Source organism: Schistocerca serialis, chromosome 1 (genome assembly GCF_023864345.2).
Source record: "Schistocerca serialis cubense isolate TAMUIC-IGC-003099 chromosome 1, iqSchSeri2.2, whole genome shotgun sequence".
Classification (NCBI taxonomy): domain Eukaryota; kingdom Metazoa; phylum Arthropoda; class Insecta; order Orthoptera; family Acrididae; genus Schistocerca; species Schistocerca serialis.
This window is the reverse complement of record NC_064638.1, coordinates 80783806-80810383: the sequence shown is the minus strand read 5'-3', so window position 1 is coordinate 80810383 and position 26578 is coordinate 80783806. Positions and strand designations below refer to the sequence as shown.

Here is a 26578-nt window from a genome sequence, read left to right as displayed (position 1 = left end):
TATATTTAAATTTGCTTTTGTCAGCTACATATCATATGTAACGTTATATTTTTGTTTCACTAGATTCGTGTCATTTTAAAAAATGTTATGATTTCTAAATCTCTCAGGTACTATTTTTATTTATTTAAATGTACCTGAAAGTACAATTTTAATGTTGTGGAACTTGTAGTGCTAGTAAACAGTCATAGAGCATCTGTTTGCAGTTCATTTTTAAGAAATAGATGAGGTGACATGTTGTCACACATATAGGGTAGCTGTGTGTTTTTTTCATGAATAAAGTGGAACAAACATCATACATGTTGTCAGATGTAAAATTTACCAACTAGGATGCAGGGCTTGTTTACTTATAGTATTGGAATTTAGTTGATCCAGAAAAATTGTTTTGCAGAGGAGATTGTTGTTTGAATAGAGAAACTTAGTACCAAATGCTTTAGGAAATTGCTGTTAGGTTCTAAAGCAAAATAACTGGTGCTGCAAAGAATACTGTTTTCCTTGTGCCACTATTTTAAAATACTAGCGAATATGGTAATGCACTGCAACTAAATCTGTTTAGGTGCAACTAAAATGAGACTGGGGCAGTGTTAACAGTGCCATATAACAAATAAAATTCTGGAATATAAAAGGAGAAACAGAGAGAGGGATGAGATGAATTCAGATAGTAGGCAAGATATAAGAATAAAGAAAAACATACTCCGAACTTTACATAAACAAATATTTGCAAAGCATTTGACAACAATCAGTTGCAAGAATTTGACCATTGTAAGAATTTGACGACTGACAAAGGAATCTCATTTTCCAAATATTGATCTGTTTAATAGTTTTAACGTTTTGTTTTCAGATGTTCTCAGCAGTGTGTTTGCTGGGTAGGCATGTATTGTCTCAGTTCAGTATTTTTTTAGAAATGCGTTTCTTCATTGGGAAACTACATTGCTCCATTCCACTGCAAGACCTTTGACATACCTTACATTTAGTATTACAGTAGTAACAGACACCTAAAGCAGCATGAAGTGCTTTTTTGCCTTATGTTTTAGAGGTAGAGAATAATACTTTTTTTTTTTACTGCTAACTTAGTAAGCATTTAGTGTGTGGAGTGCATTTTTATCATTTGAATGTTTGATATTTTGACAATACTTTTTCAAATTCTATCACATTTTTTTCATGTGCAATATTATCTATATTATTTAAGAAATTTTGTTTCTCAGCCCTTTGAGTGATGGATAAGTAGAGTGGCAGAAAAGTAATCTCAAGTGTTGTGCATCACAGAAAGAAAAGAAGCATAGGAATTTCATTTTTCGCTTCATACTGCGTTGTACAGGTGAATAAGGTACTCATCTGTTTAGTTTGTGTTAAGAGGCTACTCTTTGCCGTGCGTTAGAATTACTGCAAGGGTGGACACTGAATAAAACCAAGCAGTAGCGTCACTTGTTTCTAGCTTTACTTTTTGTATTTAATACTTTGATATCGTTGGAAGTTTTGCAAATAGAAATGAGTTTGGGGCAACAGTTAAGTTTCTGAAATAAATCTCCTTAGGTCTTGGTCTGTTGAGCACACCCATGTGTTAAAATGTAGGTATTTCAGACCTTTCGAAAGTAACACAGATATGTGCTGTTGAGAGGGCACACAGTCACAACAGAAATCTACTTTCCTACTTGGATTTTAACTCTGTTCTCCAAGGAAATGCATGTGTAAAAATGACAGAACCAGCAATATTGATAGATGGATTTGCTTCTAAATCATAATTGTTTGATTGTTATGAGTATCTATAACAAACCTGTGTTGGTGCTTAGAATTGTACTTCAGATCAGTGTAAAATGTACAACAGTAACATATGAGTGGCAACACATACTTAATAAAAGGAAGTTCCAGTTTCCACCATGCCTGTTATACCATCACTGTCATTTATATCACAAGATCAGCAGATTTCTGTGCTGTGCCATTTTCAAGCGCTACCTCTGTCATAATTTTACACCATCGCTGTGTGTGTGTGTGTGTGTGTGTGTGTGTGTGTGTGTGTGTGTGTGTGTGTGTGTGGCCGCGCATGCTAATATTTTAATATGCAATGAATTTTTATTGGTATGAATAATTAAGATTTTACCTTTTTGGCAGTGTTACACTACTGCAGTTAATGTAGGTCACTAAATTATCTGTGGTTCACTGAGAGAGAGAGAGAGAGAGAGAGAGAGAGAGAGAACTGATTTCTACAGTGCGTCTTGGGAACGAATGAACAGAGCAAAATTGAAAGTACTTGGATTCGTAAATGGCATGTAGTTCCTCTATGGAGTGACAATATGAAGGGGTTGATAGACAAAAACGTTGCATCAGTCGATGGCTTGATCACACTATGTCCCATATGTTTTGTCAGTTTGTGGTGGAATTGGGGAGGTATTTTGCCAAGGAGGTATTAATGAATTCTAACTGCCTTGCAAAATATGGATCCTACAACGCCACTGTACTTTGAGATGAGTGCTGCATTGTCTCATTTCCTATTAAGAGACGCAGAATGCATGTGTATGACCTATATGTGTCTCAAAAAGAACGTGGCGAACACTGTACATTCAGTTATCAGATAACCAGACAAGTTTGATGAATATATGAGATGAAGAAACATTGTGTTACATACTCCAGAAAAAGAAAGGTTACATACAGTCTGCCCCTCCAAGGGGCTCGCCACTCTTTGGCAGGTTCATGCCTGGCTACCACGGGGCCCCGGCCTTTGCGGCATTTTTTCCCTTCCGTACTGCATGTCTATCCTCTTGCTATTCTTTTTCCCCTCCCTTGGGGAACATGTCTCGGATATTCTTAGGAATGTTCTGCATTCTGTCAATGACATGCGAACAGTCTCACTTTTGTTTTTCGCTCCCTTTTCCTTTCTTTGTTTCCCTTCTCTCCTTTCGGCGTTTGAGGATCCTCTATTTTTCTTCTTCCTCTCTGTGCGCTCCTAAAGGCCGGCCCATGCGTCTGACGCGTAACAGGTGACTGAGTAACCCGTAATTCCCTGTCCCAGGTCGACTGGTAGGGTTCGCACGTGTCCCCTGGTACAGGCCAGGCCCAGGGAGGGGTGATTATCTGAGCTGTAACCTTCCCAAATTGCTGATTGGTCCCTCTGTCAGGTGTTCGGGAGGTGTGACCTGAGGTGTGAACAATCACTTAAGACATGTGCACCCCCTTATGAAGGGGGCCCCCATTTGGAAGGAGCATGCCATCGGAGATGCTGACAATCATGGGAGATTTCCTCGCGATGATTTAATCATGTTCCCACTCAACTTCTGCAAAATGTAAACGCAATGAGGCTAATGATTCAAAGACCCTTCCCACTGCACCACGGTTCCTCGTGGTTTCACGTACTGAAGACAGTCATGCCTTCGCCACGGTAAATCCATTTATTATTCAAAAAGGTGTAGATGCAATTGCTTACCCTGTGAAATTCTGCTCTCTTTTATGGAATAGCACTTTGCTTTTGGATACCACTTTGGATTCTCAAGCATAACATCTGCTTGTAGCCTCAATTCTCCACAGTTACCCTATTCATGTTGAGGCCCACAGAACTTGGAATTCTTCCCGAGGTGTAATTTACACTAGGCTGCTCAACGGTCAGTGGTCGATAAACAATCTTACCTCTCTGATTGGGGTGTCATTGCCGTTCATTGTGTAGTGAAAAAGGTACATTCCTCCTTAGTGCTCACCTGTACTCTCTTTCTCACCTTCGATAGAGTGGTGCTTCTGCCCAAGCTGAAAGCAGGCTATGAAATTATCACCGTCCGGCCATACATTTCGAACCCGATACATTGCTACCAGTGTCGTCGTTTTAACCACACTAGAATGTCTTGTCGACACCCAGCCACATGTGTCACCTGTGGTAGGGATGCGGACAAGGGCGATTGTCCACCTTACTCTACCCACTGTATCAACTGCAATGGCAGCCATGCCGCTTGCCCTGTCAGCGTCCAGTGTATCTTGATGAGCAGGCTGTTCAAGAGATCCCGGTAAAGGATAAGGTGCCTTATCCCGGTGCTCACAAGATATTGGCTAGTCACAAACCCTGTGTTCCCCCGTTTGGTACCTATAGTTCTGTACTTGTTACCCCTTGCTCCATGAAATACATGGCCATGCATACATGCGACCTCCAATTCAGCTCTGAGGTCGTGAAATTGCCCAGTGTCAAGGTAGCATAGCCCCGTCCAGTTGTGCAACAAGCTGTGAAACTCTCGCCTCAAGGGGCGAGACCACCAGCTACACAACTGATAGGCCGGAAAGGACAGGAGTAGTACTCCTGTGAAGACTTCCTCTGTCACTCCAGCCAAACAACACGAGTCTTCATCTGACCGGAAAGGCTCACAGAAGTCCTCCAAAGGCAAACGGTCTTCTCCTTCGCCACCTCGAAGACCATCTTCGATAGTGTCGGCACGTGGTACCTTAGCCTGCCCAGCCTCCATGTCGCCGGTGCACACCAGCAACCGTTTTTCGGCCTTGGACTCCACAGATCGACCGCACAGGAAAGCTGATGCTTCTGTGGACTCCACGGAGCAGGATCCTGCTTCTGTGCCTTGTAGTAGTGCCTCTTCTCCAGTTGTCACTTGGCAGCTGCTGAGGTGACATCCCCACATCCCTTCCTCATGACTCTCCTCCATTGGCATGTTGGCAGCCTTCGGTCCCACAAAGAGGATTTACGGCAGCGTCTCCTTGTACTCTGCCTTCAGGAAATGAAATTGCGCGCTCGTGACCGCTTTGAGCTTTCACATTTCTTACCAATTTGTTCTGACCTTCCCCCTGAGGTTGGCATTCCCTCTCATGGGGGCATCATGCTGATCATAGGGGATGACATTCACAGTCAACCCATCTCACTGGCTGCCAATCTTCAAGCTGTGGCAGTTTGCCTTTCCATTCCCCAACTGGCTTTTTCCGTCCATTGTTTTTCCCTCCATTGTTTGCTGTCACCAGAGCAGACATCCTTCAGCTTATTTGGCAGCTACCTCCCCCATTTTTGCTACTCGGTGACTTTAATGCAAATCATCCCCTTTGGGGCTCTCCCAGGACCTGTCAGAGAGGTGCCCCCTTGGCTGACCTTCTCAACCACCTTAACCTCTTCTGCCGTAACAGTGGAGCACCCACTTTCCTGTCCGACTCCTCGTACACCTATTCCCATTTGGACCTATCCTTCTGCACAACCCATCTTGTCCATCGTCTTGAGTGGTCCGTTCTTTCTGACACCTACTTGAGTGACCATTTCCCGTGTGCTATCTGTTTGCTGACTCCTTGGGGGTACCCTCCTCTTCTCTGAATTGTGAGTGCTACAATGCCGCCTTCACTGTGAGGGAGCTCGATCATGCTCTCAGTTCATCCTGATCCTCCATCCCGGGGCCAGTCGCCATCCACATTCAGATGTTGCAACGTCTTTCTCTTGCAGGCAAGCACTTTCTGCTTAACACATACAACCGCATCTGGGCAGAGGGCACATTTCCTTGATGCTGGCATGAAGCCACCGTCATCCCATACCTAAGCCCGGTAAGGACAAAAACCACCACCTAGCACTGCCCCATCTCTCTTACCAGCTGCATTTGCAAGGTGATGGAATGTATGATTCATGCCCGGCTGGTGTGGTGGCTTGAGTCTCACAATTGACTGATGAAATCAGTGTATGGGTTTCGAGTGCGGTGTTCTGCAGTTGACCATCTTGTTATTTTGTCCACCCATGTCATGAATGGTTTTCTGTGGAAATCCCAGACTGTGACCGTGTTTTTCGATTTGGAGAAGGCCTACGACACCTGCCGGAGAACTGGTATCTTTCATACTCTTCACATGTGGGGCTTCCATGGGCACCTGCCCTGTTTTTCTTGGGCATTTTTACAAGACCGAGTTTTCAAGGTGCGTGTGGATCCTGCTTTATCGGACACCTTTATCCAGGAAAATGGTATGCCTCAGGGTTCTGTCCTCCGCGTCGTTCTCTTTGCTATTGCCATTAACCCTGTAATGTCCTGTCTCCTACTGGGTATCTCCAGCTCTCTTTTTGTAGACAATTTTACCATCTATTGCAGTTCTCCATGGACCTGTGTCATTGAAAGGTGTCCTGGAGCATCATCAATGGCTTTCGCATTGCCCCTTACAAAGCAGTCTGTATGAATTTCTGTTGGTCCAAATGGTTCCTCGCACCATCTCTACATCTTGGGCCTGTTGCCTTTCCATTCGTTGAAACTCATGCTCGATAGAAAACACTCTTAGTCCTCCCATGCATCTTACCTGGCAGCCAGCTGTATGCAGTCCATCAATCTCCTATGTATCCTCAATGGTACTTCCTGGGGTGCCAATCAAACCACCCTCCTCCCTTTGTACTGGTCCTTTGTCCGTTCAAAACTAGACTATGGGTGCTTTGCTGATGCGTCTACATGCCCATCCCTCTTACGCTGTCTCAGTGCTATCCATTGTCATGGCATCCGTTTGGCCACAGGCGCCTCTCAACCGGACTGGTGTAAACACCAGTCCGGTTGTGAGTCTGTATGCTGAAGCTGCTTAACTACCCCTGTCCTACCGCCCTGACTTTCTTCTCAGCAGGTATGCATGCTGTTTGTCTGCCATGCGTGGCCACCCTTCCTACGCCGTCTTCTTTGATGTTTCCTTTGATGATCAGTATGGGGCTCGCCCCTCTTCTCTGTTACCTCCTGGAATCCACTTTTGCCACTTGCTACAGTGGCCTAACTACACACTACCTGCAACTTTCCCAGTGGGTGCGAACCCTTCACCACTTGGCTTCATGCAATGGCCCATGGTAACCTTGGCCTTCATTTGCTTCCTGAGGACACTACTCCAGCCTCGGTCTATCGCCTCCAGTTTCACGACCTTCGCATGGAACTTCAGGATGGTATCTTTGTCTACACTGATGGCTCTTGGACTGACTGTCGGGTTGGGTGTGCCTTTGTCATTGGCACCCGTGTCTTTCGATATCAGCTTCCGGCACATTCCTCAGTATTTGCAGCCGAATTCTTCACCTTATATCAGGCCACGGAGTACATTTGATGAAACAGCGTTTCCAATTGTGTCCTTTGCTCAGACTCACTAAGTGCCCTCCAGAGTCTATGTGCGCTATACACTGCTCACCCCTTAGCTGTGCACTGCTCATCCCGTAGTGCAGCAGGTCCAGGAACACTGTCACTTGCTCACTCTTTGTGGAGCAAGTGTCATGTTTCTGTGGGTCCCTGGTCATGTCAGCCTGCCAGGATACGAAGCTGCTGGCACTGCTACCAGGGCTGCAGTCTTCGTACCTCAGCATGTGAGTACCTATGTTCCCTCCGATGATCTCTGCATTGCCGTCTGTCAGGAGGTGGTGTCCCTTTTGCGTCGTCAATAGTCCGCCCTTCATGGGAATAAGCTTCGGCTTATTAAACCTCTCCCAGCACCGTGGATGACCTCCTCTCGGCCCTCCCACCAGGAGGAGATTGTTTTAACTTGGCTGAGTATTGAACACTGTCTTTTTAGCCATCATCATTTGCTAAGTGGTGCTATCCCACTACTTTGTACACATAGCACCCAAATTTGAACTGTCCGCCACTTTTTGCTGGAATGCCTTTTTTTTTTTTTTTTACATTCCAGCTTTGATTTGCCATCTGATTTATCAGCCATTTTAGCAAATAACGCATGGGGGGTCGATCGTGTTTCACTTTTTATCCGCCGAAGCAATATGGTGAAGGCTATTTAATTTTTAGTTTTGGAACTCCATTTCTATATGGTGTTGTTTTAGCTGTTTTGCACATGCCTATTTTTAGCTGTCTCCTATTCTGTACATTGGGACTGACGTATAGTCACTTAATTCCTCTCTGTGTCCGCCCCGGTAGCTGAGTGGTCAGCGAGACAGACTGTCAATCCTAAGGGCCCAGGTTCGATTTCCGGCTGGGTTGGAGATTTTCTCCGCTCAGGGACTAGGTGTTGTGTTGTCCTAATCATCATAATTTCATCCTCATCGACGCGCAAGTCGCCGAAGTGGCGTCAAATCGAAAGACTTGCACCAGGCGAGCGGTCTACCCAACAGGAGGCCTTCATCTCACGCCATTATTATTATACTCCTCTCTGTGTTCCTGTTTTATAGTTTTGACTTGGGTGTGTATGTTGTTTTTTGTGCCGTAAAACAAAACAAAACATACACTCGGCATTACTTTAGATAAATTCAGTGAAGATACATATATCAGTTAACTTTCAGTAACTGTCATTCAGCAAACGAGTAAAAGAAAAACATTTTAGAGTAAGATACTCTGAACACGCAAAGCACTGAAAAGTGGAAACACACACCACCACATCTGCAGATAATCTTGTATAACAAAATGAACACACTATTTGCATAAAAACTCGAGTAAGCAATAAATTGATTTGTAGGCTGCTAATGCCCACCCACCATAACGCTAAAAAATCCACTCCAGTAACTTTTAGTATCAGAATTTACTTATTACAGCACCTTTCTTACTGGAACATACAATTTGTTGAGATTATAATCTAGACTTAAAGTTTCCCACGCAGATTTCGCCTACGTCGTAGGTGACCTACTGCATTAAGTATTGGCAAGAGGCTGAAATGGCTTGACAGTCACAGAACAAGCAGAATATAATATAAGATAATGGTCAATTAATTATTATTAAATTTTAGAGTTGTTCAGAACGTTTGATTTTAATAAAGTAGTGATATCAAACGAAACTTAAAAATTTCTCACAATCCAAATTTTGTGTGTAGTGTCGGCCGATTCAACAGATGAAAACAAATTGATTTGTATTCCACCATATCTGTACATTCAAAAGTTGAGATTGGTTGCACTGAAGCTTTCTCACTTACTAGTATACTATTTTGAAAAGATCAGCTATCTTTGGCACACACACAAGCGTCTGCAGGCAGCAAAATGTGTCAAAGGCTTGAGGACGAAGACTGTGCAATACTGCACAATAACAAAATGCCTTTGATGAGTGTGATGTCACAACTGTTTACATTTCTAACAGGTCACTGGAAAATATTGTGAATAGTGGTTTGTGAAGCGTTACTTTCAAACCTATTTCATTTTGTGCAAGATAAATTATTGTCTGTGTGAGAATGTGCGATGTAATATTAATATGTGAACAGGAAAATTGAAGTACCGATTTTGAATATTAATTGTACAGGGGGCCAGTGACCCCTATATTACTTGGAAAGTGCTTTGCCACAGGTGTGCACAAAGAAAAAGGTGTGAGTATGTGGTCGTTAAGAGTGGTAAAAAGAAGTAGAAGCCTTCACATTCATAACACTGATGTTACATTCTCTATCACACATTAAAATCTCCAATACCTGAGCAGTGAAAATTAAAATAGATATCAATGTCTGCTCCGTGCACCGATCAAGTGCTCTGGTAGAAATGACACATGAAAGTAATGTCATTTCGGGAAATCGCATCTAGGAGCTTACGTGGTTCATTTGCAGTAATCGAGCAGTGAGAATGTGACAACTGCTAAGTTGATGATGCTGTCAGCTTTGCAAAATCAACATGTAGTAGTATAGAAGTCTGAAAAGGGGTGTCATTATTTTGCTTACTTGTCAATGTAACTATGTGGTCATTTGCTGCCATTACCAGAAAATTTGAAGTAAGTTCCTTATTTTAAATCTCTTCATTTTCAATAACTACTGCTTCGGACTCCCCTTATTATGCGGAAACTATACTTTTTAGGGTATGCCTAGAAGGAGAATGTGAACAGGTCAAAGTGAAAAAACTCAAAGCTAGACAGACACAATTTTTGCTTAGAGAAAGTTATAGGAATGTGGACATTCATAATAATGCTTCTGTTTTATTAAATAATCATAATTTTGATATGTGAGCATCGAAAATTGAAGTACTGATTTTGAAAATTAATTGTACAAGGGGACCAGTGAAACTTATATAATTCGAAAGAAATGTGGCCTTAGATTTGCATTAAAAAAATCATATTATGTATACATAGCCATTAGGAGAGGTAAAAAGAAGTAGACAGACACATGAGAAAAGTTTCCGTTTGTCTCTGACATTGCTACCAACTTCTACCACGGTGCTATGGTAGAAACGACATACTAAAGTAACAACGTTTTGTGAATTGCATCCTAGGGATGTCCAGTTTAAATGTTACAGATAGTTCATTTGCAGTTACACATGCATACCCAGCAGCTACAGTGCCGCAACTGCTGTGTCGTTGATGTTGTTGACTGTGGAAAATGAAACGTAATAACAAAAGTGTCGGGGGCAGCAAATGTTGTTTATTAGCATTGTTTTTTTATTTACTTTGGTGTATGAGCAAAGGCTTTGCAACAACTGCTTGAAAGTAACATGCTCCTAAAATAGTGTAAAACACCTTGGATTTATTTTATGAGCATAAAATGGAGTCGTAGGATCAGCGACAAAAATAAATCCATGAAATACTGGAAAATGACCTAAGGCTGTGATTGTGCAATCACACTTGAAATAAAAAGAACGGCAGCTGAAGGCAACATGAAGTCTTTCAAAAAATCCATCACAGCTGCAGACCCTATCGCATTGAAAATTACAAAACTGCATATAGTAAAACAGAGACTAAAAGTCTACATCTACATCTACATCTATACTCCGCGAGCCACCTTACGGTGTGTGGCGGAGGGTACTTATTGTACCACTATCTGATCCCCCCTTCCCTGTTCCATTCACGAATTGTGCGTGGGAAGAACGACTGCTTGTAAGTCTCCGTATTTGCTCTAATTTCTCGGATCTTTTCGTTGTGATCATTACGCGAGATATATGTGGGCGGTAGTAATATGTTGCCCATCTCTTCCCGGAATGTGCTCTCTCGTAATTTCGATAATAAACCTCTCCGTATTGCGTAACGCCTTTCTTGAAGTGTCCGCCACTGGAGCTTGTTCAGCATCTCCGTAACGCTCTCGCGCTGACTAAATGTCCCCATGACGAATCGCGCTGCTTTTCGCTGGATCATGTCTATCTCTTCTATTAATCCAACCTGGTAAGGGTCCCATACTGATGAGCAATACTCAAGAATCGGACGAACAAGCGTTTTGTAAGCTACTTCTTTCGTCGATGAGTCACATTTTCTTAGAATTCTTCCTATGAATCTCAACCTGGCGCCTGCTTTTCCCACTATTTGTTTTATGTGATCATTCCACTTCAGATCGCTCCGGATAGTAACTCCTAAGTATTTTACGGTCGTTACCGCTTTCAATGATTTACCACCTATGGCATAATCGTACTGGAATGGATTTCTGCCCCTATGTATGCGCATTATATTACATTTATCTACGTTTAGGGAAAGCTGCCAGCTGTCGCACCATGCATTAATCCTCTGCAGGTCCTCCTGGAGTACGTACGAGTCTTCTGATGTTGCTACTTTCTTGTAGACAACCGTGTCATCTGCAAATAGCCTCACGGAGCTACCGATGTTGTCAACTAAGTCATTTATGTATATTGTAAACAATAAAGGTCCTATCACGCTTCCCTGCGGTACTCCCGAAATTACCTCTACATCTGCAGATTTTGAACCGTTAAGAATGACATGTTGTGTTCTTTCTTCTAGGAAATCCTGAATCCAATCACAAACCTGGTCCGATATTCCGTAAGCTCGTATTTTTTTCACTAAACGTAAGTGCGGAACCGTATCAAATGCCTCTCCTTAAGAAATAAAATCATGATATAAACGGTTGTTAGGCATAAGGGAGAAATATTTGTGGTTTGTGGGCAGCTGCTAATGTATAAAAATGCAGTTTAAACTTGTTTTACCAAAGAGTGATGCTGCCATGTATAGATATTTACCTAGTGATGAGTATTTGTTGGCCCTGTTCCCCCAAACCCAATTCCAGGTTGACAGCTGACTGGTTAGAATTACTTTGTGCTCAGTGATTTGTGTGTAAAGGAATGTCACTTCATTGCAAGTGTTAATCTTGGATGGTATCCAGATGCTAACTGCATTGTAAGTGCTTTTGGGTGGGGGGGCGGCAAGTTATCGGAGGCATAGTATCAAATGCTGTGATTTGATAACACCAGCGGACTTTATTTGTAGTTATAATTAGTGTTTTCTCTCTTTTTCTTTGTAAGTGTATTGCTCCTTGCCATACTGCAAGTGAGAGGGAGATTAAACAACAGTACAAGTTTATACTAAGTGTGGTTTAGTGTTAATAGTATGTAGTGAATGCATGGGTTACAGTTACTTCAGTTAACTCAGGCTGCAGTCTATCAGCTAGATTTTAAACTCTAATTTTTTAAAAATATATTTATGCCTTTGAGGTGAGAGTAATTAACAAAACATAAATACTTTTATGCAGGAGAGTGGAGAATATCCACTCATCATGTCGGGGCAGACCTGGAAAAAATTCAGAAACAATTTCTGCGAATTTGTGCAGATACTTGTGAAGCAATGTCAGTACTCCATCATTTATGACCAATACCTAATGGACAATGTAATTTCACTACTGACAGGTTTGTCTGATTCCCAAGTCCGTGCATTCCGACATACAGCCACATTGGCAGGTAAGGACTATAAGCACTGAAACTGTACCAATTGATTTTAGAAATTTAAACTTACAGTGATAGTTTTATCACTTTGTGACTGAAGGTGTGAATATTTGTACGTTCACAAACATACTGCAGTCTACTGCTTGAAATTTTATTTTTAATATAAATCTTTTCCGTTTGTTAACCTTCTTACACTGTTCCGTGCAATTCTCTAACCATACTTTGCTTGACACTGGATGCTAATAACCTAGCCATCATATGCCATTAATCCATACCTCCTTAGCACTGTCAAATTTTGTGCTGCCTTTTTAGTCATCTTTCAGTATACTTCATCATTTATTCTTTCTGTCTTGAAATGTAATTTCAAGTACTGCATTTATCTGAATAATAGGGAAACATGCCCCACTTTAAGGAAGAATGTATTTGGAGAAGAAACTTCAACAGTATATTGAATTGCATGGTGCTTTTATTTCACTTTTTGTCCCGAGTGTGGCATCCATTTTCTTGTCTTCTCACTTTTTGTGTTTACTTTTGTCTTTCTCCCTTGTTTCCTCACTCTTTATTGGGTGGTTGGTGGTGCAATTTAGCTCTGCCAGTTTGAAATACGTTGCAATCCATTTCTTACTTCTAATGTGATAGATATAATATTCTTATAGTTCTCTATTTTTGTTTGTTGTTATCAAAACTACTTTCTACTCATGTAATTAATAATTTTGCATTTACTTAATTTTGTCCTGTCCACCTAATAGTATTTTTTTCTTCATATTTTTGTTTTCCTTGCCACACATCTGAGAAATGAGAGACTTCTCTCTACGTTAGGTCATGGCTTAGTTGCCCACCTATTTTTCAGTATCAGTCACCATGTCCTATTTATCATTTCCTATATAGCTCCTTTAAAGAAATCTGTACTTTATTGTTTGTTGTATTTTCAGCCATGAAGTTGATGACTGCACTTGTTGATGTTGCTTTAACTGTATCAATAAATCTTGACAATACCCAACGCCAGTATGAATCAGAACGACAGAAGACCCGCGATAAGCGTGCCAGTGATCGGCTTGAATCTCTTATGGCAAAACGACAGGAACTTGAAGAAAACATGGATGAGATAAAAAATATGCTTACTTACATGTTTAAATCTGTGTTTGTTCACAGATACAGGTAATAAGATACAACATGACACAATTTGTGTGTTTCTTAAAGGTATTTTATCAGTACTTTGCAATATGCTCAAATTGCTTATTATGTTCTGTGCTATGAGAAATATGAATTCTACAGGGATACTCTTCCTGAGATTCGGGCAATTTGCATGGCAGAAATAGGAGTTTGGATGAAAAAGTTTCATCAAAATTTCCTTGATGACTCATATCTGAAATACATTGGTTGGACGTTACATGACAAAGTTGGAGAAGTTCGTTTGAAATGTTTGCAGGTAAGAATGTTAGAAAACAGTAAACAGAAAACTGTTCAGCAGTCTGAACTTCATTCTTCTATTCTCATCTTCACTCTTGAGAGTAATTATTCATTATCTTGCTGTCTTTAATTGTGTTAAAATTGTTTTATTCAGGCTCTGCAGCCACTGTATGCCTCAGAAGAGTTGAAAGGAAAGTTGGAATTGTTCACAAGCAAATTCAAGGATCGTATTGTTGCAATGACTTTGGACAAAGAGTATGATGTTGCAGTACAAGCTGTCAGGCTTGTTATAAGCATTTTAAAGTAAGTAGTCAAATATTTTTAGTAAGAGATTGTAGATAACTATCTTATATTCTGTCATACTTCATGGGAATCTTCTTTCTGCGTTGTAACTATTCATTTGTGGAGCTGATAATTCTTATACAGCATGAAATACTTTTTATTTAAACACTGATTATACATATTCTAATCCAGTGGTGTATTGTGGATTGAAATTAGGCAATCCTCCTCCTCCTCCTCTATCATCATCATGTTAATAAAGGATTGCATTATCTCTATAATGGCTTTGTTTTGTGTGCTCCACATTCATGATAAAAAACATAGTTTTCCTATCTTGTTTTCATTTTAGCAGTCAAAATTTTTGTTAAGTCAGTAGTCTGTATTCCATCTGCCTGTGACTACTATTATCAGACATGTGAAGTATGTGTGGGATGTTCTGCATATGCAGTGTGTAGTTGGTGAAGTGTACTATGAACTGAGAGCTGCTGCACATAAGGGGAAGAAAACCAGCCACATGTGAGGTGATGGACTACAAAAGAGAGAGAGAGAGAGAGAGAGAGAGAGAGAGAGAGAGAGAGAGAGAGTGCACATCCCTGCTGCTACTCGTCTTAAAAATGTTGTCATGATACTCACCTACAATGTGAAATTAAGGCCATGTGTGTAAGTACACTGTTTGTAGCCATGGTCAGTGTCCTGTGAGAAATCGCTGGTGCTTGCATTACTATTCTCACTATCAGTAGTGTTGTTGACCTGTACATTGTCAGTGAATTGTTCTGTCATCTATTCAGATGTTATTCCTCTTCGAATTTACATTTGTAACCATTATGAGAAGCCTACTGGATAGTAAAATACAAAACTGTTGCTTTACATTTCAAGTTTGTCATTGTAAATGTAATATTCTTCTGTTACAAGTATTGTTTCACTATAGTGCAAATTTTATTGTGTTTAAATCAGGTTTAAGTATGGAGGTAACCTGAGAACTGATCGCCATACACAGTGAGGATAACATCAGTTTTAAAATTTCAAATCTTTCCTTAGCAATTTTAACAGGAGACAAGCACAGCTCTGGTATTTAATCACTTCATGAAACAAAATGCAGTTTAGTAAAAGCCAGTTAATTATTTGAACATGCTGAAAAAACAGGACACGTGATGATTAACTAAAAATAATAATAATAATAAGTATAACCAATATATTTTGTCTCAGACTTAAACATTAACAACATATTAGGTGCATTCATATTCACCAGCAGCATACACAATAATAGCTTTCTTCCCTTACAAAACCAGTGCAAGAAGCCTTTGTTCCTCTCACGATTCCAAAAATTATGAATAGTTTATAAAAAGTGCATTAAGCCATTAACATGTATAACAAACCTACCAGTGTTAGAGTACTTCTCAATGACTTGAAAACTTGTGAACAGTTCTGAACCTTGGTGGAGCAATGCTCGCAACATTTTTCAGTCCAAACGCGGGTGCTTCTGAATGTCAGACCTGGGGTCAACACACCCAGTTTGCATGCTTATCACATGTCAGCAGCGGTTTTTAGCCTCCAGTCAGTACCATAATTTGGTGGTTAGCCTGTCTCTGTGTCACCTATAATACATTTAGTGCAGTAGGCAACAGAAGTTGGACTCATCACTGTTTGCAGTGATGATTTATGAGCAGGCAACCAAATTTGTGTGGAGTTAAGTTCTGTATTGGACATAAGGGTATGTTCTATTGCTTCCCTTAACCACCAAAATATAACTGTGGGCTGTCCAGTTCTTAGTAGTAACATTTTATAGCTTTTAAGAAAAAAATGTGTAGAACGTAATCTGTTCAAAATCACTTTATGATTGACACTTCATCAGGAGCATGTGGAAGTGCGGAACAGAGTTGCCATGTCCTGCGAGGAACACATGCGTGATCTTACATTTCTTTCATCTTGTGCAAACGTGCCAACTGTTCACTTTATAAATATGGAAATTGCATCAATGGGTTGTTTAAAGAGTTACACTTTACATTTTGATTGTAGTTCTATCTGTGGCAACAAATCACTAAAATGATACGAGGACAGTTATGAAAGTTCAATTTCTCATGACATTGCCGAATTTTCGACCTTCGGTCCTTTTTTTAATTTTTTTTAAATTTTTTTATTTTTTTTTAGGTGAATATATTATGCGAATGAAATCTTAAGAAGACATCATATTTTCATATGTTCATAATCAGCACTCTGTTGGAGATCACAAATGCGAGATAATTTGAGTTAAACATGATGCACAGTGGTCCTCTTGTGCGTCATCTAGTAATTTTGACATGAGAAACAGGTTACTATAGGTTTGTAATGACACTGTTATGAATTTCTCTGACCCTCCTACTTCTAATACAAAAAATGTTAGACGTAATTATCGTGGTGAGAAAACATATCCTAAAATAGACCGTCCTCTTTTGTTTAGAAAGAATAAAAGTGGTACAAAGGCTTCTGTATTTCAGTAGTTATATTCTAAACAGTAACATTTATTTTGTTTGATAAATACTGAATTCCTGAAATGAAATTCCTTTGGAACTAGTTGCTGCTAATGCCTTCTTCTCAAAATTTCAAGCCTTACAGCGATATAGTTTTGTTATGTAGGTACTTACAGGTGTAAACTACGCGCGCCAAACATGTCACTGGATCCGCCTGTGCTCCACTTCTACCGGGGTAATGGAAAAACTCTTCTCTCTGATAGATTTGTGAAGTGTCGCAGGCACTTTTGTCATTTAATGAAATTATCATCTCCTCCACCAAATTTTCCAAAAGAGCTTCATTCTGCCAAGCTCTTTCCATGATGCTTTGTATATATTTGATGACTTCTTCAATCTTCTCTTGTGAGTGCTTCAACTGCAGACGGTGTTAATTTATTATTATTCCTGGCAACGTAACCTTTATAATTTGGGCCCATATTAACTCTGTTGGGTTGAAATGGCAGTGGTAATGTGATAGCCCAACAACTGTATGTTTGTTTTTTTGCCAGTTCGTCGATTTCATATAGGGGCAACTGTGGTTTATAGACGGGTGTTTTCCATAAGTGCCATCTTTTAAAGGTCATCCCTTCCATCAATGTTATGTTGGGTGAAGCCAGTCAATCATTCCCTCCTTCGACACACAAGTCACGGAAGTGGCGTCAACTCAAAAGACTTGCACCAGGTGAACAGTCTACCTGACGGGAGGCCCTAGCTGCAAGACATTTCCATTTCCATCCCCTCCTTTCAGTTTGCATGATAGATGTCTTGATGACAGGAAGTGTATGGTAAGGGGCATTGTCTAGAAAAGTTGTTGACCATTTTCCAAGATTTGGTGTTAGTGAAACTTTGAACCAAATTGCAAATGTAACATGATTCATTTCTCTGTGATGATCAACCATTTTCTTTGATTTAAAAACAGGAGACTGTTTGGAGAAAACATTGCGAGGTACTTACATGAAGAAGAGTAAGTGTGCTGCAACCCCCCCCCCCCCCCCCCCCAATCCTCCCCTTTGCCAGAAGGCATTTTCTTTGTACCTTTAGCTGTGTCTTCTATCCAGCCCTGTTTCACAATGTGACCAGAATTGACCCTTGTTTCATCAAGCCATACCACTTCTGTCGATATTTAGGCTACGGATGTCCTTTAAAAATCGGCATCGCCATGCAGCTATATCTTCCTTCTCCATGAGCAGCTTATATCCATAGTGAAAGCGAAGGTATGTAAAACTGTAGACAAGGATGTGCGATTGCCTTGAAAAAGTCCTGATTCTTTTAAGTGTGACAGTAATTTCCTGGGTATCCGGATGTTCTTTCATGTGGTGGTGATTGTAAACATGACAAAGAATTGCATTCTCTGCAGATTAATTGATATTGGTAATCTGCTTATCCATACAGTGTTTTCTGATGGGCTTTGTTTTGTTGGTTCCTCAGCTTCCTTTTCTTTGTAGAACATTTCCTTTCCAATCTTCACAACACTGCCTTCGTATGGTAATCCTCTGGCCAAGAGAATGACATTGAACTTTTCCACTTGCTGATGATCAGTACAACATAATGAATACAGAACATTAAATAACCGTAACAACAGATACCAGTAAGAACAAATAACAGTAACAACAGTAAAAGAATTACTCCTACAACAGCCATAAAAACGAAAACATGGAAAGTCACAGGGCTCCCTATCATGTAGGACAACAGGCTGGCTGCAACTGAAGCCCACTGCAAGCAAGAAGTGTTGTGGTCTACGGTAAAGGTTTGGCAACTTATGGGATTTGTCGCAGCTGCAGGTAGCATGATATTGGCAGAAAGTGGCCAGGGCCTGCTGCATGTGGCAAAACTATGGGCAAGGGCAAAATAGACCACCCTGAGGCACAATATTTAGCTGAACATAAACACACATGATTTCAATGGCTGCTTCACTACCCAAGCCATCTGGATTGTTCACTCAACCACCAGATTTTCTGAACTGTACAGATGGGAGTTATGCTTACAACAAATTCTCTGCTTCCATAATTTCCTGGCAGCAACCTATAACAACATACTGTCCCCTCACCCTCCACCCAAAAGTTTTTACCCCACTCTGTCCATCACCTCCCCATTCTAATCTCCCACCCTGCTTATTTGCAGCCCTCTGCTAACCCATCTGCCAGCTCTTCTGCTTTTTGCCCCCCCCCCCCCCTCCTCTCTGCTGCTCAACCATCCTAACACTGTGCCTGTTGGCAGTCTAGTCCCTGCATGCTCCACCAGACAGCGTTTGTATCTCTTCTCGGCTGTACATTACTATCTGTTCCCCTCCAGAGTGATGCTGTGTGTGTGTGTGTGTGTGTGTGTGTGTGTGTGTGTGTGTGTGTGTGTGTGTATGTTTTGACTGATGAAAGCTGTGGCGAAAGCTTTGTTTGTGTGTCTTTTAATTGTGCCTGTCTGCAACTTGATATATTTTCTTTATGGTAAGTAGCAATCTGTCATTTCCTACATTGTTGATATTCCTACCTGTAGTTCCCATTGTTTAATTTTTTTAGGAAACAAATTCCTGAACTTCATATTTTATTAATAAATAAAAATTGTGTCAATAGATTTCAATCTCTATTTTATTCTGATGCATCAAATACAAACTTTGTTTTGAGACATTCTGTGCTAGTGAATATTCCTACAGTGAAACCCTGCTTTTATACATTTCATGGGACTTCAAAAAAATGGTGTAAAATATGAGGAATAACGTTTTAAGCTGTAAGTTATGTATAGGATACCAACTTGCATTTTCACACTTTACGAATGATATATGTACATAACAGGCATCAAAAGACTTGTCAGGTACTTGTTTATTATATAATGAAGTTTATTACCTAACAAAACCTGCTGATGTGACTAGAACAGATAACTGCCTGGGAAGTAGGAATGTTTGGCTCAATTTCACACATCATAATCAATGTTTTTGAAAGCCTGCAGCTGTTATTCATTATTTAAATAATGAAATACTGCACTAGTTCAAATTTTTTCGTACTTTGCATGGCACATTTCGAGAATTATTTCTCATTGTCCAGTGCAAGTATGTAAATAAGTATTTTGTGTTGTTTGCATTGTTGTTCTGCGTCTCTACACTGTAGTCATTTTTTTTTTTTTTTTAGTTTATCAGGTACTGTCCCTCCTCAGTTATGTGGATAACCGCACACACTCAAATTATGACTCACATTGTTTGTTTGTGTAACATCGCAAAAAAATACATATGTAAATGTTGCACTTGACAATGAGGAAAAATTCTCGAAATATGTTTTGCTCAGCATGGAAAAAAATTGTAGCTGGTGCTGTGTTTGTACTAAGAACATTTGAGCAACACAAAAGTGAATGACGGTGTCAACTAGCGGTACAAGTTGCCAAACACCAAAACACTCTGTATATGTTTTGACAAAGGTGTCACGATGATCACAACAATCATGAAACTGCCATTGCAAAATAGAGACAGTTTGGAAATGGTTGTGATTGGTCATAATATCTTTATTCGAACGAACCTAGTTACTCCTATCAGCCACCACGTCAAGTAGAGCTTGGCAGCCGCGGGAGATATGGCATGAATTGTTCCAACTTTGAGATGTTTACTGGTTCAAATCTGCTGAATATAGCACCCTGGTGTCAAGAAACTTAGTCACATAATATTTGTTAACACTATTACAGGGCCAACATCATGCCAGTGTCATTTTTGCTTAATGAACTCCTTTTTGTATTGTGTAAATTGCAGGAAAATTATAAATTTGGTGATGCAAAATTGGGTGCAGATTAACATTGTGGTCATAGGAAATTTGGCGGGAACGATAAAAAATGTCGTAAACGGCAGGAAAACGTGAATTCTGGGAACGTAAAAGCAGGCTTATACTGTATGTATGATTGAGTAGCACACGTCGGTAGTAATTTCTACCTAACTTCAATTTGTGTTGTAATAAGTGCTCATGTAGTAAATTCTTGAACTTTTACTCCGTAGGCACCATAGGGACATACTAACAGATAAGGATTGTGAGCATGTCTATGAACTTGTATATTCATCACACCGGGCTGTTGCACAAGCTGCTGGAGAATTTTTGAATGAGAGATTGTTTGTCCCTGATGAAGAAGCCGTTGCTGGAATAAAGACAAAACGAGGAAAGAAACGACTGCCCAACACACCACTTATCCGTGATCTTGTACAGTTTTTTATAGAATCTGAGGTAGGAGCTCCTACTTTAACTAAGAAATTAATTTTAAAAATATTTTATAGAAGACACTATAATTCACGGAATCAAAGTTTCTTTGAGATGTGACCTTAAGTCATATTATTGAGGAGTTCAGAAATAATCCTCTGTTTACCTAATTTTATGTGTTGACTGACTGTTATGTCCCGTGCAGCTTCATGAGCATGGTGCTTACTTGGTGGACTCTCTCATTGAGTCTAATGAGATGATGAAAGACTGGGAATGTATGACAGACCTTCTCCTGGAGGAACCAGGGCCATCAGAAGAGGCTCTGGATGATCGGCAGGAGACGAGCTTAATAGAAATTATGGTCTGCTGTATTAGGCAAGCAGCTACAGGCGAGCCGCCTGTCGGCAGGGGTCCTACACGTAAGGTAAGGTACAATTAGAGCTGTGTTGCCAGTTATTTTATTTACATGTCAAGTTCTGTAGGACCAAATTGAGGAGCAAATCTCCAAGGTCATGGTACGTGTCAGTACATTAACTTACAACATAAAAGTAATAACAGATAAAAATAAATGTTCATGAACCTGAAAGAAAATCAGTCCATAAGTTTAAGCAAACGCTATCAGCATTACAATGAGAATCAGCTTAATTTTTCAAGGAACTCCTCGATAGAATAGAAGAAGTGACCCATGAGGAAACTGCTCAGTTTCGATTTGAAAGCGCGTGGATTACTGCTAAGATTTTTGAATTTGAGTGGCAGCTTATTGAAAATGGATGCAGCAGTATACTGCACACCTTTTTGCACAAGGGTTAAGGAAGTCCGATCCAAATGGAGGTTTGATTTCTGCCGAGTATTAACCGAGTGAAAGCTGCTTATTGTTGGAAATAAACTGATATTGGTAACAAGAAACGACAGTAAGGAACATACAAATTGAGAGGCCAATGTCAAAATACCCAGACTCGTGAACAGAGGTCGACAAGAGGTTCGTGAACTCACACCACTTATTGCCTGAACCGCCGGTTTCTGAGCCAAAAATATCCTTCTAGAATGGGAAGAGTTACCCCGAAACATAATACCATACGACATAAGTGAATGAAAATAAGCAAAGTAGACTAATCTACGTGTCGAAGTATCACTCACTTTCGATACTGTTCGAATAGTGAAAATGGCAGTATTAAGTCTTTGAACAAGATCCTGAACGTGGGCTTTCCACTACAGCTTACTATCTATCTGAACACCTAGGAATTTGAACTGTTCAGTTTCACTAATCATATGCCCGTTCTGTGAGATTAGAACATCAGGTTTTGTTGAATTGTGTGTTAGAAACTGTAAAAACTGAGTCTTACTGTGATTTAACGTTAGTTTATTTTCTACAAGCCATGAACTGAACTGAGGTCATGTACTGCACTACTTGAAACCAAGTCAATGTTGCACACAACATCTTTTACTACCAAGCTAGTGTCATCAGCAAACAGAAATATTTTAGAGTTACCCATAATACTAGAGGGCATATCATTTATATAAATAAGGAACAGGAGCGGCCCCAACGCTGATCCCTGGGGCACCCCCCACTTGACAGTACCCCACTCAGATCCCACATCACAGCCGTTATCGACATTGTGTATAATAACCTTTTGCTGCCTGTTGCTAAAGTAAGAGGTGAACCAATTGTGAGCTACTCCCCTTATTCCGTAATGGTCCAACTTCTGGAGCAATATTGAGAGATCAACACAGTCAAATGCCTTTGTTAAATCAAAAAATATGCCAAGCGTTCGAAACTTTTTGTTTAGCCTATCCAGTACCTCACAGAGAGAAGAGAATATAGCATTTTCAGTTGTCAAACGACTTCTAAAGCCGAACTGTACATTTGATAGCAAATCGTGTGATATAAAATGATGAATTAACCTTACATACACAGCCTTTTCAATAACTTTTGCAAACACTGATGGCATAGAAATAGGTCTAAAATTATCTACATTATCCCTTTCTCCCTTTTTATAAAGCGGCTTTACTACTGAGTACTTTAATCGCTCAGGAAACTGACCATTCCTAAAGGAAAAATTACAAATTGGCAAAATACAGGGCTAACATGTGCAGCACAGTACTTTAATATTCTACTAGACACTCCATCATAACCATGAGAGTCCTTAGTCTTCAGTGATTTAATTATTGACTCAATCTCCCTCTTGTCTGTATCACAGAGGAGTATTCCAGATGTCAATCTCTGAAAGGCTTTTGCTAAGAAATTTATATGATTTCCTGTAGAAATTAAATTTTTATTTAATTCACCAGCAATGCTCAGAAAATTGTTGTTAAATACTGTACATATATCTGATTTATCAGTAACAGAAATATTATTACTGCGAGCTGACTTTATATCATCAACCTTGTGCTGCTGACCAGACACTTCCTTCACAACAGACCATATGGCTTTAATTTTATCCTGTGAATTGGCTATTCTATTTGCATACCACATACTTTTTGCCTTGCTAATAACATTTTTAAGCACCTTACAATACTGTTTGTAATGGGCTACCGTAGCTTGATTGTGACTACTTCTAACATTTTGATATAATTCCCGCTTTGTTCTACATGATATCTTTATCCCACTAGTCAGCCAACCGGGCTGTCCATTACTGCTAGTATCCTGTTTAGAATGTTCTAATGGAAAGCAACTCTCAAAGAGCATGAGAAATGTGTTATGGAAAGCATTGTATTTATCATCTATATTATCGGCACTATAAACATCTTGCCACTCTTGTTCCTTGACAAGTTTTGAAAAACTCTCTATTGTTGTTGGACTAACTTCCTACATAGTTTGTAATTAAATACGATGTTGGTTTGAGTACAAAAACCTTTTAATGTTAAAATTTGTGCGTCATGGTCTGAAAGGCCATTGACCCTTTTACTAACAGAATGCCCATCTAGTAATGAAGAATGAGTAAAAATATTATCTATGACTGTACTACTGTTCCCCTGCACCCTAGTTGGAAAAAACAGTTTGCATCAGATCATATGAATTTAGGAGATCTACCAACATCCTTTTTCTTGCACAATCATGTACAAAATTAATATTGAAGTCGCCACATATAACTACTTTCTGGTACTTCCTACAAAGTGAATCAAGAACCCTCTCTAGCTTAAGCAAAAATGCTCTGAAGTCAGAGTTAGGGGACCTATAAACAACAACACTTAGAAGTTTAGTTTCACTAAATTCAACTACCGCTGCACAACATTCAAGTATCTGCTCAGTGCAGTGTCGTGATACGTCTATGGACTCAAATGAAATACCGTTTTTTATGTACAGAGCCACTCGTCCACCCCGCAAGGAACTCCTTGAGAAACAGCCAGCTAATCTGTAGCCTGGTAAAGGAAGCCTCTGAATTATCAAATTATTTAAGTGGTACTCTGATATACCAATAATTTTCGAGTTAACTTCTATTAGCAGTTCACTAACTTTATCTCTAATACCTCTTATATTTTGATGAAATATGCTAATTCCTTCTCTACTTGAAACATTGCATCCTCTGGAGGTGAGTCTTAGTTAGAGGCACTTCCTTTAAGCAGGTATACCTATCAGCTGACTTCAGTCTAAAAAAGGTGCAGCTCTAACACCAACTACTACAGGGATTTTTCCATTAGTGATACCACTACCACCACCACCACCACCACCACCACCACCACCACCACCACCACCCACTACACTGTCACCTATAAGCTTAGCCAGCCTCCCCTTCCCATACCTGTTGAGGTGCAGGCCATGCCTAGTGAAACACCATCTACTGATAGACCCAACTGGCACCACTGAGATGTGATCCATGCCCTCCGCCATCAGTGCCCTCCCTAGCCCCACATTAACGCGCCTAACAGCCGCATTAAGGCGAGGCCGATCATGACGCTGAAACAGTTGCACGAAATGCACATTAGTGCCACCAGTTTGAGTAGCTATCTTAACCAAGTCGCCACTGACATTTTATGTGTTTTCATACAATGTGTTTTCATACAATGTGTTTTCATATAATGCTTTAAGATTTTGTCAAGTAGCTCCTCTTCCAAAATTCAGTAATTACATTTAAACACAGTGTATCGTTTTGCTTGCCATGTATTCAGGAAAATATATAGTGTCACAAATTATTTTACTTAACAGAATGTAAAGTGTTTGAACATCAGTATAATAAATCTTACTTTGTATTTCAGATACTCTCAGCAAAGGAACTGAAACAGGTGCAGGATGACAAAATAAGGTTGACAGAGCATTTTATCCAAACACTGCCACAACTGCTTGATAAATACAGAGCTGATCCAGAGAAATTGGCAAATCTACTAGCAATCCCTCAGTATTTTGAGCTTGACATTTACACTACTTCACGCCAAGAGACGGTAAGCTAATTATTGGGCTAACCCATATCGTAATCTTCATGTTAAGGTATAAACTATTATAATGCTTTGAATGAGAAATGATCAGTTACTGACAAACATTCTTAGGGTGACATCTAAGCACCCATTTATATTACTAAAGGCCTAAGATGGTGCACAGTCCAAATTGCTGGATGGCTACCGAATGGCTTCCAGGGGCAAGAAAAATTTGATTTTCAATATTTCTTGTAATTATTGACCAAATTATAAAATTTTAAATGTTGTAATCTAAGCTTTGAGAGGTATAATCTTACATTAAGGTCTTAACATAATAAATTGAGTATTAATGTTAGAAAATGTGTATGTGGTTGGAGGCACCATGAACTCAACGCATTTAAAATTACCTGTTCATTCAGTATTTAAGAGTGAGAGCACATCGTGACTTGCAAGAAATTTTGCACATAGTTTCAAACCTTCTCGAAATTTTTTCTTGCTGACGTCTCCCACAAAATAATTGAATGGAAAAAAATATTAATTATATCATTTTTGCTGTTCATACAGTAAAACTTTGGCATCAGGCATGATGTTTTAATGTGTTACCTCTTTATTATTAACTCTATTCACAACACATTTTGTGGGGACAGTATCCACATTAAAAACGTATTTCCAAACTTAAGTCATTGTACAACTCATAGTTCATGATATGGCACATAGTTCAGGAGAGACGACAGTATTACAAAAAGGTTAATTGCTACTCGCCACACAGAGGAGATGCTGAGTCGCAAAGAGGCTCAGCAAATAGACTGTCAGAAAGTAAGCTTTTGGCCAACAAGACCTTCACTGGAAATAGACCCCACACACACACACACACACACACACACACACACACACACACGCGCGCGCTCATACAAATGCAACTCACACACAAATGACCACAAACTCTCCTAATATGATTATGTACTTTAATCCTGACTACCTGACCTTATTGTACAACATCCCTAATCCAATTGGAAAGTTTCAGAAATTAACTTAAATATCAATGTATGTATTTCAGTTGAAATTTATGGTTTCCACAATTCAAATTCTGTCTGCATTAATCATATTTCATGTATGATAACACCTGTTTATGTTATTGTATCATAACCTAGTTCTTTTCTGAAGAAAGTTTTGGCTGAAAGTTCCATGTGAAATGGTCTTTTCGTTGCGTCTGTATGCAACGCAAGGTATCATTTTTATAAATAATCTACTTCATTTTCAACAATTGAGAAAGAGTAATTGAATTCATATGTCCCTTGCACCCATTGAAAAAGATCCCAAAACTGCAACTACAAATGAAAGGATACAGCCAATGCATAATATTACAATGGATGACCAAGAATTAAATTGGACGTTGGTTCATTCTGTAAGTGTGTGTCAAAAGAATT

The 26578-nt window shown here is 39.8% G+C and overlaps 1 protein-coding gene across 2 annotated transcripts in view; it reads left to right on the top strand.

The window, feature by feature from the left end:
• Nucleotides 1-26578, top strand: part of LOC126462196 (cohesin subunit SA-1) — a 154665-nt gene that overhangs the window by 42621 nt on the left and 85466 nt on the right. For both annotated transcript variants that reach the window (XM_050096057.1, XM_050096056.1), the window contains exons 6-12: nt 12274-12478; nt 13396-13621; nt 13739-13892; nt 14028-14176; nt 20606-20828; nt 21007-21225; nt 24996-25178. In XM_050096057.1, coding sequence (XP_049952014.1) covers nt 12274-12478; nt 13396-13621; nt 13739-13892; nt 14028-14176; nt 20606-20828; nt 21007-21225; nt 24996-25178 — 1359 coding nt within the window. The remainder of the gene's footprint in view (nt 1-12273; nt 12479-13395; nt 13622-13738; nt 13893-14027; nt 14177-20605; nt 20829-21006; nt 21226-24995; nt 25179-26578) is intronic.